The sequence below is a fragment of the Sander lucioperca genome, chromosome 2 (assembly GCF_008315115.2).
Source record: "Sander lucioperca isolate FBNREF2018 chromosome 2, SLUC_FBN_1.2, whole genome shotgun sequence".
NCBI lineage: Eukaryota > Metazoa > Chordata > Actinopteri > Perciformes > Percidae > Sander > Sander lucioperca.
The window spans coordinates 42,399,898-42,413,520 of NC_050174.1; the positions used below are offsets into that span (position 1 = coordinate 42,399,898).

A 13,623-nucleotide genomic window follows, 5' to 3' on the forward strand; every position below is an offset into this window, starting at 1 on the left:
TACAAGCCTGTAGGGCAAGTGACAACTGCATGCTGATTTCAAGTGAGGGTTAACAAAAAAACTCTTGTATGTAAAGAAGTCAACAGGAATCATGCCTTTTAAAACAGACAAGACTGCCAGGCAGACTTAGGGCTCACAGAAGTAGGCTCATAGGCTCCCACAATGGTTCAACAATAATTTCATATATTCATGGCTAACTATGAATGGGTCTATCTTGGGGTAAGATAGTATTCATTACACTAATGCATTGGATTCATCTAGTCTCTAAGGCATTATTATCTTTAGGTTGTTTTTTTTTTTTTTGTAATCCAGTGCGGAAACATGGTCTTGAGTACGTGTTATCAAGTGACTTTTTGTGACTTCTTCATTTATGAGTCACTGATGCAAAACCAGTAATTTTTAGCATCATTTCTGGTCAAAGCTAGGCTTGCTTGGTCTGTATGCAAAGAGTTCATCTGAAGTAGCTTGACACACACACACACACACACACACACACACACACACACACACACACACACACACACACACACACACTGTCAAAAAGTATTGTAAGAAAGCTTGTCCTTTGAGCTTTCATGTGCGGATGCTACATGAAATGTTCAAACTGCACATCCACGCTATAAGTCCTGATGGATGGAAAGACATTTATAAATTCTGCATGTTCTCATTAGCACACTTAAGAGATCTTGAATTGTGCCTCCATGGACTAACTTTTACTCATGTGTGGATGTGATGTTTGCCTTTTTGTGTGTGTGTGTGTGTGTGTGTGTGTGCGTGTGCGTGTGCGCGCGCGCGTGTGTGTGTGCGTGCGTGCATGGGTGTACATTTGTGTCTGTTCAACAGCTCAGCAGAAGATGGAGTCACACGGTCTGTACCGTCCTCCATCTGAGGAGAGACTGTCTCCAGGCCAACAGCCCCCGTCCCCCTGTGTTAAAGGCAGCCAGAGGGTGGTCACCCTGGCACAGCACATCAGTGTAAGTTCGCTCAACCACTGCATTACAAATGGCAACAAAAGGCACAATAACATAACAAACAATATTCATATCTTAAAGGCTGGGTCAGTAACTATTTCCAATATGCACTTTTTATATGTTTGAAATGGTCTTTACACCCCGACAGCAATAAATAAGTTATGGGTTCTGAAAAATGAGTGAAAAAGATCATCTGTAGCTGCTGTAATTCTGTAAAAACACACACCAATCACTGCCTTGTGGTCTGCTTGGAAAGAACTAATGAAACGCCTCCTTGCCCTGCTGGGCCTACTCTACACCTCCCATGGACATGCCTCAGCTCAATGTGCGTCGTCGCCGCATTGCTAACAGTAGCCATGTTTGGTTTTAAACATTGGGTATGATAATATTAGGTGTTTGCTTACCGGTGAATGGGACATTAAGTAAAATTGTGGTTCTTTCTCCGCTCTGCTCTAAAGCAGCGATGCATGCCTGTGTGTGTGGGTCGGAGCCCTGAGGGCAGGGGGAGGGGTTAGACGGAGCCCAGAGGAGATGCTACTTTCAAATCTTGCTAGCTTTTCAACATTGACAACCCTGCCTTTAATATTTCTGTAGCACAATCCCTACGTGGTTTTAAAGTGCTGAACAGTATAGGTATTTGAAGGGATGTTGATACCTAATGTATGCCAGACAATGTCCCATTCTTGACGTGGATATGTCTTCACGTAAACAGGAGGTGATAACTAAAGACTACACCAGGCAGAGCCAGCAGCAGCAGCAGCAACAGCAGCAGCAAAGCTACCACGGCTCGCCTGTCCTGGATTTGACCCGTCCACCCAGTGCCTCCAAGCCCCCACCCACCTCACAGGACTCTGCCCAAGGGTCCCGATATCCAGAGGGCCTTGGTGGAGAACGCAACCGAGACCGGTAGGAATCATTGTCAAACGTGCTCACTCTGGAACAACAAAAATATCTGTTAAATAATTTGGGTGGGCACTGTCTGCCTATGCCTTAACCCTGTGTTACTAATAATTATAATTTAAACAATTCACCAAGGATTAATTGATTTGAATCAATAATTCATGCTGTAATTGTATTGTTCTTTGTATGTTTTGCAGGTCTCCTCCTCAGCCCAAGACATCACCTGTTAGTGTTTCAAATGATGGCATTGAACCAGTGTCTCCTGCTGGAGCCAGCTCTGAGCCTGAGGTCCAGGGAGGGGCCTCCTACTCCAACGAACAGGGAGAGCAAGGGTAACCGCTCACATTGCTGTGGATCTCCACACAAACAGCTAACGAACTGTGTTGTATATGTTCAGTTTATGGTGGACATAGCTTGTATGACATTTAGATTAGCAGGGCTGCAATTCATTATTTTTTTCCGTGGTTGCATGTTTGAATAGTTGTTCAATGACACAAGGCAGGCAAACATCTGTCGACAATAGGGCTGCAGCTATCGATTATTTTAGTAATCGAGTATTCTACCGATTATTCCATCGATTAATCGAGTAATCGGATAAGAAATACTTAGTAAACAGCAATAGTAAATATTTATTATTGCTGTGTACTAAAAAAAAAGGAAACTTTTTCAAAAAAAACCTGTCTTTTGTATATATACAAAAAACAATTTTTCCAGTAAAAACATTTTTTATTGCCAAATTCCAAGTACATTTTTGGTGGCCCAAATGTTAATATTTTTCACCACCTTCCCCTTCTTGCCTCTGGCTCTTTGCACTGGATATGCAAAAGAGCTGTTCACTAAGCCCAGGTAAATGTGACGGTACAAAGCTTACAGCAAGGCTATTCAACTACACTGTTCTGGGGGACACATTTTAAGAAGGCTTATACTGAGTGAGGAGAAAGAATAAAGAATGCAGACATCACCGGCATGATGACGTCATTCACGTGCATATTAAGTGGCCATGCTGGGGGGAGGAGCCGGTTTGTCTCCGGCAGCAGCTAAGTTTCCAAAGATTAGTAGCAAACTAATAAACAGACTACAAACCGACAGCTCTCGTTTTAGCTTGTTGTAAAAACATCGCTATTTGCAGAGTAGCATGCTGTAGGCTAGTTGTGTAAAACAGCGCGGTGGACGAGAGCAGCAGATGTTAGTTAGCTACCTTGTGTTGGGTTCGCTCCGTGGAATGGATGAGTAGACTGGATGTTTTCTACAAAGATGATGTAGCAGCATGTTTGCAGCTTCAAATGAATGATCCCAAATGATCCCAAACTTTCTGTCGTTTTCTCTCGCCTCTCTTCTCTTAGACCCTCGCTATTTTCGTCTTCGTTCATTTGTAAACTGGGCCGTCAGTCTCGTGCATAGACAGTATATAAACGGTCTTGTGTCCACAGAAGCGTCAACCTGTTGTGTGCGCTAGTAATAATCCTCCGTGCAGAAACACAGTGAGCCGTACAACCTTAATTACATTGATTTAACGAAGCTTCGAGGTAAAGAATTTTGCTTCGAGGATTTTTTGTAATCGAATTATGCGACTCATTCGAGGAATCGTTTCAGCCCTAGTCGACAACAAGCAAGCTATTATATACAGACATAAATGGCAGCTCCACCTTTAGATCAGATTCATGGTCAGCTGATACATGGTCCCCTCTGTGATGCATGGAGGTTGGAGATGAAGCTAATGGGCTTTTAGAGACAGCTAAACAGCTGCTGGTTCCCAGGATGCTGAACAAAAGACTACAGCTAATTGTCACATTCAGGACACAGCTGAGGAGTGAAGTGTCCAGTTTAGTTCCTTCTCTGCTTTGTGTCAAAGTGGCATATTACCCCCTCGAGGATGAGAGTTAAATGCAATTATGAAATTATTATTCATGATTGAGGGGTCTTAATGTACCAGCCAATCGAGGCGACAACCCTCATCTGTGGTTGTCATGAGCCTTGCATGGTCACCAAAAGAATTAAAATTGCAAATATAAGCGGCTACAATTAGACAGTTCTATCTACAATCTTATTTTGAGAGTGACGTTGTTCACTCTGAGGGACAGGGTGGGGAAGAGTATCTGATGCCTCCATGTAGAGGAAAACCCGAGGTTGTACTCACATGATTCTTGCCATTTTTGGATTGTACCCACATGGTTGAATGCACTTATTGTAAGCCTCAGCTAAATACATGTAATATAATGTAATTGAGGTATTCCTCTGCAAGGAAGGGAGGTATTGCAGCTGGTGGGCCTGCTGCCACCACCACCCTCAGCAGAAAGTAGTTGGATGAGTGGATGCTTTATATTTTTAGTAATTTGTAGCCCTGCAAATCATTTTAGCAGAATTGTTGATAGTTACTTGAAAATGTTGCTCGGACGTAGCAATTACTGAAATTAAATGCATAAAAAAATACATTGTCTACAGATATTTACATATCAGCATTTTGCATCTAAACATCTAAACTACACTAAGTATATTACAGGAATATCACAGGGCTTGGTTAGTGTGTGTGTTAACCTGGCTCTCCTTTCCGTCCTTTCCCTGCAGAATGGGCCGTTCCCCTCCCAATACCTCCCAGCCTCCAGCTTTCTTCAGCAAGTTGACCGAGAGCACCTCAGCTATCGTGAAGTCAAAGAAACAGGAGATGATCAAGAAGATGACTGTGGTGGGAAATGAGGTTGATTTCAGTAAGTCTGACCTCAGCACAAGTTCTGTCCTGCTGGCAGTTTGTGATGTCCCTCCCCTCTCGCTACCTATCTCCGCTGTTGGGGCGTCGCGCCGCCTAGGACGGTTGTGATTGGTGTGAAGAAAAAATTCAGACAAGCCAGACCCCCCCCCCCCATCCCAGAATAGATAGGCGATGTAGCCAGATCATACTCCACCGCTGACACAGCACTTTGAAGATAGGTTAGGCAATGTGAGACTACAGCAGTATTATCAGGCAACAGGAAGTAGGGCCACATGTTTCAGTCGAGATCTCAGCAGATCGACGTGGTGTTCTAGCATCTGTTGTAATTCTTTGATTTGGCCCATCGTAAGCATCGCCTGTATGAATGTTTTATTTCTTTTCAGTGTTTAATATTTGTCATCGCTGGGATGTTTTTATGAGATTAGTGCTAGATGCTGGCTGACAGGTGGTCATACTATATGACATGTTCAGTACATCATGCCTCAGTAGCATATAGTTTACATTTAGTATATAAGTAACTCGATGTCTGTTTCTATTGTTTTTAGTTTGACTTCTTTACTGTATCAACAAGTTCTACAAGAGTCTGCCTTAAATCTGAAGCTAGAAAGCTACGTCCTGACTCTTGTGTTGCTTATTTAGGAAGTTTGGCTGGCTGTCTACTTTTGGTTAGAAAACACCATTAGGAGGACAGCACAGCACGTGCAGGAGTGCACATTTAAGAATAGTTTTCTGAAGAATCCTGGTGTGTGATTTAAAAAAAAAAAAAAAAAAAAGAGAACGGACTTTTAAAAAGAAACCCTGTTCCCACTTTCAGATGCTGGTCAGCCAGGAACCGAGATCTTCAATATGCCAGCGTCTACAAATGCAGGTAATGTCTTTAAACCTCAATTATTAAATTGATTTACAATGAGAAGACAGCCTTTCATAGTGGATGTACTGTATGTTGAGGCTCAACGCATGCATACTGCCTACTGTGGTAATGAAGCAGCATTGTGATAGTGGCTTCATGGAAGGATTGTTAAGCCTGAATCATTCTCAACAATTAGATTCAATATAATGCTGTCCAAAGCCCCAGCATAACAAGTTGGACTTTACATGTTGAATTGTTGCAGAGCATTACATACCGGAATGAACAGTGTTTTGTACTACACAAGTACTTTGGAATCAGCAAAATTGCAGGGTTTTGAAATACCAAGGCAAGGTAGCAGTTTTCAATATCCTAAACATGGGTTTCTCTTAGCTACTAACCTTTTTTGTTCTCTCCCCGACTGCGTGTGCTCACACTAGAGCTGTTGTAAAAGGTCATAAGGCGGTGTGAAAGGTGGCATTGACACAGGAAATTAACTTGACCTTTGTTCCCAGATGACACAGGCAAAATTGCTAGGGCACTTATGATATAGGATGCTTGCAAGAATTGGAAGAGGCCTTAATAGAAATGCATCTCCCTCCCAACCCCATCCTCTGGGCCGCCTTCAGGCACAGTATGTGGTGCACATGGATAGACTGAATATGAATGCAGCACAAGGCTTCCTACTCTTCTGACAATACTGAATCCTTTGGTTTTGTCATCATTTGTGTTGTTTCTACTCTTTTTGCCTCGGTTTTGTCTCTTCATTGCTTATGTTCCTTCTGATACAATTCAATGCTGTTTCTGTGACTATAATTACTTTCTTTGTATTCCCCCTCTTCTTACTTGTATCATTAGCTTCATGCCATTTCTTCCAGCTTCCGATTGCACTCTCTGTACTTGCGCTCCATTTCTCCTTCTAACTTGTTTAACACGCCTTCCTCTCACAGTACCTATGAATGTCCGCTGCCACCCAGCTCCAGAGACACCTGGTAACTCAATAGGCCTGGAGGCCATTATAAGAAAGGCCTTAATGGGCAAATACGATGATCAGTCAGAGGAACGCTCTCCATCCAACGCTGCTAACCAGATGGGCTCCGGTGTGTCCGTTGGTATGCCTGTAGCCGACGGACGTGTTGAAGACTTTTTCTCACAAGGTGCAACATCCTCAGACACATTTGTATTTTATCTGTTTTCTGTATGTGTGTTCTGTTCCCTAAGGTGACATTTAAGGCTGTCAGTTTGACCTTCAAGGCACTGTCTGGGTTTGCATCAAGCTTTTTATCAAATCTTTTAGTTTCCCACAACTAAACTGAGATCATCAGGCACGGGCGTCTTGGCTGTTAAGGACTCAAACACAACTGTGCCCTTTTCTCTTCGAGCACCGTCATCTGCCTGAGGAAATCTTTTTTTACTTGAATCCACTATACTCAGTGGGCCTTATTAGGGCTGGGGCAGTATGTATTTTTTTCCTACCGCGGTTGAAAAGCAAGAAATTCCCGCGGTAGCGCGGTATACCGCAACCCCTTACGAGAGTAGCGTAAGTTAGAGCGAGAATGGCAGGGTGCCTTAAGTGAGTGACGTCGGTGCCCGTGTGGTCGCGCAAGGAGAGCGAGCGGTAACGGAGAGTAGAGTGCCGCTGTGAGGAAAAGAGAGAGGAAAAAGAGATAGCAAAGCCTGCCGGTAAAGTGAATGGAGTTACCCCCGAAAAAACATCGGCTTAAACCTTACAACATGTTGCAGCCCGAGTGCAGCGGAGCAGGCAGAGAGCCGAGAGGGCGACTCGGTCACTCGGCAGTCCGCTAACTTGTTGCTCTCTCTACCGATATAAGCCGCTCTGTTTTAGGCTACGAGACGTGCATGCAGGCTGAAATTCAACGTGCCGTTTTATCAGGATTTATAAAGCTATAAACCGAAGGAAACTCTGTTAGCTGCTAGGCTAATGTGCAATGGTTAACACTGCAGCTGTAACGTTAAGTGTCTACCTCAGCTTAGAACGGAGAAATGTCTTTGCCTTTCCTATCGTAATACACGGTACGGAACATTGCGCTCCCCAACTCGCGAAAGGTCGGATTTGCTCCATCTTTTGATGATACGTTTTGGTTAGAAAACCTTGAAACCATGTAAGACACAATGTCATCAGACACAATCCATGTCGTTAGACACAACGTGCAGGCCAATGATGACGTGCGGTGATGACGGTGACGAGCTCAGACCCGCGGTAGGCGTCACGTGACCGCGGTAATGCGGTAACCGTCCCAGCTCTAGGCCTCATTCACTAATATCTTCCTAAGTTTTCTCTTAAATATGTCCTTAAGAAAGTCCCTAAGAAAGGTCTACGTCTGATTCATGACGTGTTCTCAAACAGCAGAATTGTTCGCAGGTGTGTTCTTAGAATGATGAATCCCAGTGTCTTTGTAATTTGAAAGCTCGTGCCCGTTGCTCCTATTTAGCACAGGTAAACGCCCCGTTAATTCCCACAAAAGGGCTTGAGATGGCAGGGCCGTGTGCACACACATTAGAGAAATGTCGAAAAAGACGCGGCAAAGACTGTGGATGCCTCGACTCCAAAAGAAAGACAAACTTTAGTAATTCTGAAGTGGAGGCACATCTGCAAGAAGTTGGCGAAAAACGAGACATCATATTTAGTAGGGTCAGCAGTGCATACTAAGCGAATAAAACCGATGCATGGAATGCAATTACCATAGACCGTTAACAGTCTGTGGCATTTACTACATGCAGTGAACGGTGTATCCGGAGAAGGGCGCAGAACTGATGAAGTGTATATAGGCCGATCACAATTCATACATAATGCAATTCAAAGTGCTTTACGAATGAGCGAAAGTGTAAGTGTAGTGTGTATTTATTAAAACAAACAAACATATAATTATGTGTAAAATAATGAAAATAATTGCTTACAAAATTATAAAGAAATATTAATATTTTAAATTAGAACGGATGAAACCGGTACAACTACTTATTTTGGGCAACCATGTCAGCTCTCAATTGTGCGTAAGAGTGCTCTTGAGTGTGCGTAGATTCTGTTCTTACCTAAGAACAAATCCCAAATAAGAAAACACTGGCGAATGCCAGAATCTTCGTGAAAACGCCGGAAGTGGGGTTTAAGAACGATTGGTGAATGAGGCCCATTGAGTCCCATTACCAGTACATTTAAATTCAAAATGTAGGTCATTTATGAAGCCTTTTGTAAAATGTATTGTCAAACAATAATTTATTAGGGTAGTTCAAGAGTCCTGAAGAGGATTAGGGCCACGTGAAAAAAATGTATTGAGTTCAGAATTCTGAGGGAAAAAAAGAGAGAAATACTGAAGGATTGAAAAATCCATTTTTGTTAGTGTTTTCATTTACACTATGCACATAAAATACTAAATAATACATAAAATACTAAATAATACTAGTATACTCTTCAGCCAAACTGTTGCAGTTGCAGACAGGGTAGAAATTTTTAGTTTGACTAGGTTTAAGCTCTGCCTCCTCTGTTTGTAGGTGGGGGAAAGTCCTCAAAGGGCAGCGGGCGCTCTAATGGGCGCAAGGCCAAATCTCCAGGACCAGGCCTGTCAGGGGGGGAGAGACCATCCTCTGTGTCCTCAGTCCACTCTGAGGGAGACTGCAACAGACGAACTCCTCTTACCAACCGCGTCTGGGAGGATCGGCCTTCATCCACAGGTATAAAACCCCCATTTTTGAGACGGATTGATTTTCTGTTAACTGATGCGACACAGTTATCGTTTAGTGGTCGATTGAAAAACTCATAATAACAATTCGGTCACTCTGCTTTCTGCAGGTTCAACTCCGACTCCCTTCCCGTGTAACCCGTTGATAATGCGTTTCCCTAGCGGGACGGCGCCCGCTCCCTCACCCTCCTCTGGCCAGCCGGGGGGTCAGGGCACTGGGCCGGCGCCTGGACAGGGCCGGTCCTGGGAGGAGGAGCCCAAGCCTCTGCTCATGTCTCAGTACGAGACCCTGTCTGACAGCGAGTGACCTGGAAATCTATCGTACCACCAGACCCGCTAACCGTTAACCAACTCTGTGCTGCTGCAGCCACACACGCATACACACACACACACACACACACACACACACACACACACACACACACAAACCTACCCAAACCTACCCCACACCATTCCACTCTGCATTTCCTCCATCAGTCGTCAAAGCAAGGATCGTGTTCTTCTCCTTTCACACACCTGAGAAGCCAAGCAGCGACGAGCTGAGACACTGCTGCTCAGTGTGTTAGTGTGTGTGTGTGTGTGTGTGTGTTTTTGCACTTAACGTGTTATGCATTCACTCCAGGACTACTCTAAAGGACAAATCACTTTTTCGTTTTTTACTTTTACTTTACTACTTTTCCCTCACTGGCCTTATCAATATAGACACATTGACCTGCACCTTTTGGGTGCACCGCTCTAATGTGCTGACACTTGTGTGGAAGGGACTCGGAGGTGGTGGTGGTGTTGGTCTGGTCAGGGGCCTGACGACGGCAGCTCTAGTGACAGATTTCGACCGCAGATCTGACCTGAGAGCGCAGCGGCCCACACGGCGAGGACCCTCTCACGTTTCTTCACGGTGAACTCCAGGTGCAGACGGCCTGTGCACTGCTACCACTACAAGAAGACGTGCGAGGCGACGGGAGGAGAATCAATGTTTAGTTTTTCTTGTTTTGGTTCTTTCTTTTGCTCCTTTTTTAAATTCAGTCAGTCCAGTCCTGTGTTTGGAACGTGAGCTGAGACCTTTAGTACATTTTGATGGTGAACTTTTGATGGTGTCATTTGTTGTCTATTATCTGCAATGATGTATCTTTTTGGGGGAGGGGGGGAGGGGGAGGGGGGGCAGAGATCATTATGCGGGGAGGGTCATATCATTGGTTTACAGGGTAAACATGCTGTTCATTGCTGATGTCGTCATATATTTGGGGGGTGGGGGGGTATGGGTCCTGAGGAACGGCGAAGGCCTGTTGACTTCAGGGGGAGAGATGATTTGCCAGATGGATGGCACTGAAACAAGTGACACTTTCTCACTGTTTTTATATTAATCATGTCCGTGTTTGTTGAAACAGTTTTTGGATATTAAGCACTTAGTTGTCAGTCTGTTCACAATGGCGTTTTTAAGAATGTGTTTCCTGGGGCAGGTGAAAAATGGACTCAAGAACAGCATAGAAATCCCACTGTGGAGGTATCCTTTAACACCTATCTGTTTATTCTGGTCTTGCCACCGATATTCTTTATCGCTCCAACACTCAAAGCGACAATCGCATTTTCGTGAACGAGTACTAAGCCGCTTCGAGCAGGTGCAGACCAACCTTAAAGCTGCTTAAAGGCAAACTCCTCAGCATCACTTGGAGTTTGCTCGCATTAAAGAGGTGACAAAAAAAAAAAAAAAAAGAAGCCATCTTTCTATGACCCTTGGTCCATGGCGGTGTCAGCTTCAGCTGGCCTGCTAGAATCCCGTCTAGGAGCTGTTGTGACGGTCTGACCTCTGACCTTTTACTGCCTAGAGGAGGATCTGAGACCCAACTCCTTATCCAGGCAGATTTTGTACAGTTATGAGATATTCCTAGTGTTAAGTGCCATTTATTTTACATAAACAGTACAGTACTGAAGTTACCAAGTGACGCACAATTTTTTCTTTTAGCCCCCCATGTCAGGGTTTATACTGTCCACGCAGGGAAATCTGAAAACAAGACAGCACATTAAACGTCCTTTTTTCTTTATTTTTTTTTTTTTTTTTTTTAAAAAGCAATTTTTCTGTGCATTTTTTCTTTGCTTCCAAATCCATCACAGCCTCAGCTTTGAACTGTTTCACTCATTAAATGTATCTTCAAAACAAGACAACGCTGTATTACAGGACAGCTTACCTGGGCCTGCATCAAATGTTTTTCTCCATGAGACCTAGGACATACTTCAAGTGTTCTTCATCGCACCCCCTGTGCTTGTACCGGTCAGAGGAAGTCGAGTGGAAGGCATTCAAAAGCATTCTGGTAGTTTATGTAACATCAGTTGACATGTACTCACACTTTACAGCAGTATTTTAAAGGTCACCCTCTGTGTAAATGATGTGAAATGTTTCCGGCTTGTGGCTTTGTGCAACCAGTTACGAATTCTGTCCCCAGACTGAACACTTTGAAGCGATGGCATTGTGCGCTTGTTTAGTGGTTTGCTTACCTCTCTATCTCTAGTTCATTTTGTCACAGTGGATTTTCACAAACATGACTGTTATAGGACTACCTCCTCTCCCTCCTTCATCCTACCTGTCAACGGTGAAGCATCCAGCATGCCGCACCTGCAGAAAGCTTAGCCATGTTTTATTTGATTATTTTTTTTTTTTTATCAAGACTGATGAGGGTTTGTAATTTCATCAGACAAGGCAAAAAATACAGCCAGGCTTTGTACATTGGTCTCTTTGCGTGTATATCATTTATCCACTGATGAAATTTAAGAATGTGACCGTAAACAGACTAAGCCATATCCAGCTGTTCTCTGAACCGATGACGGACTAATATGTTGTTTTTACAAGTATACTGAACTTTTTAACATGCATCCATTTGTTTTTGTTCTTACAGTTTGCTTGATTTCAATCATGTCACAATTCTAAAATAATCATTTGAAACATCAAAAGACAAAAGTTGATTGCTGATGTGTTCCCTGGACTCTCAAAACGGGGGGTGGGGGTATTGACAAACAGTACATTGTTCAACCATTTTGTGCATAATGATTTTTTTTTTCTATTATTATAACCCACTGTATAATAGCAAGGATTGTATATAAAACTGAAGAGATGTAAATATTTATGTGGCTTGCTTCAAGGTTGGTATTACAAAAAAAAAATTAAAATAAAAAATATTCACATGGTTAAATTCTACATGCCCACCAGCAAGCTTTGTGGATAGCAGTGTAAAAATGAAAAACAAAAAAGACACTGCCTTAATGTTTAAATAAAAAGCTTATTGCCATTCATGGTCTCAGCGTCATGTTATTCATTGCTGTGTGTTTGTATTGGATTTCTGCATTCTCCCACTTTATTTTATTCAATTTGCCCTGCTGCAGCACCGGAGGCTGCACTTTCAGGACCGCATATTCAGGATTGCAATTCTATGACCCTAACTAGAGCTAGTCTTGCAAAGAAAGCCAGTGGGATTCAGAATAACGCGATAGGACCGCATTTTCCACCAAAAATGGAAGAAGAGCTCGTCAAGCCAAGTGTGAGTAACATTACTGATTATAAATAAAGTTATTTTTATTTGTTTAATGGTTGGAAAGGGGACCGAGTACCCTGGGCCCTCATGCGAGAAGGGCCCAAAAAGATGCTAGAATGAATAGCTGTGGATGTGGGAAGGGGACCATAGAGAATGCCTTTCTACAGGGCCCAGAATGTTGTGCTACGCCCCTGTAGCTACTTGTTAACTTTATGACTATAATTACTTATAGCCAGCACATTAACGTTACTTCAAAAAATTATAAAAGCCTGTCCTTATGGTTGGTCTTCACTGTCTTCAGTGTACGTGAAATGTTTAATGTTCATTGTTATACCTGGGACACTTTATCATCACAGATATTTCAGGTTTTTTTTACACAATGCTATGAAATCTTTATCAACTACTTATACTAGGTAATAGGCTACCTTAATTAAGAAGTAGTAATGAATGCATATTTTTTGAAGTTTTACCAATATTTTCATAACCCAGCAGCGATTATGTTGTCCACTAACTATTTCAGTGAAGTGGAGGAATTCTGCAGACGATTGGAAAAAACAAATGAGAAAAGAAGGTCGACCAATTAAAAGGTTGTGCTGTTACCTCCTTCATATTGTGGGTTTCAATATTGAAGGGTCAGGAAAAGTCAAAATCTCTCCCTCTCTCGCAGGAATCATTGAGACTGCTGGAAGTGTTCGATTATGTGAAGAACAGAAACGACAGACAAGAAATAATTAAAACTGTCATTCTCCTGTTTGTATTTCATGTGAAAATGCCAAAATTAAAAAAAAACCTTTTTGACCTATTTTCTTGCTTTTGTTTTTTTTGTTGGGAGGGTTGTGAAATGTGTTTAATATATTGTTTTCAATTTAAATACATTTAAAAAGTACCTGTTTATTTGACCTGCTAATATGCTTAAATTGCCCAACATGCAACTCTTGTATTGCAAGACAGAAAGTAGTATCTGGGTGGAAAAACCTTTTTT

General features: G+C 42.7%; 1 protein-coding gene across 8 annotated transcripts in view; it reads left to right on the forward strand.

Annotated features, from left to right (window-relative positions):
- Positions 1–12,400, forward strand: part of ncor2 (nuclear receptor corepressor 2) — a 111,284-nt gene extending 98,884 nt beyond the window's left edge. For 7 of the 8 annotated variants that reach the window (XM_031300741.2, XM_031300750.2, XM_031300747.2 and 4 more), the window contains 8 exons: positions 844–974; positions 1,684–1,877; positions 2,069–2,203; positions 4,437–4,576; positions 5,393–5,446; positions 6,376–6,582; positions 8,933–9,112; positions 9,231–12,400. In XM_031300741.2, coding sequence (XP_031156601.1) covers positions 844–974; positions 1,684–1,877; positions 2,069–2,203; positions 4,437–4,576; positions 5,393–5,446; positions 6,376–6,582; positions 8,933–9,112; positions 9,231–9,427 — 1,238 coding nt within the window. In that variant the 3' untranslated portion in view covers positions 9,428–12,400. The remainder of the gene's footprint in view (positions 1–843; positions 975–1,683; positions 1,878–2,068; positions 2,204–4,436; positions 4,577–5,392; positions 5,447–6,375; positions 6,583–8,932; positions 9,113–9,230) is intronic. The other variant, XR_004896443.1, reaches the window with a different exon arrangement.
- The last annotated feature ends 1,223 nt before the right edge of the window (positions 12,401–13,623 follow it).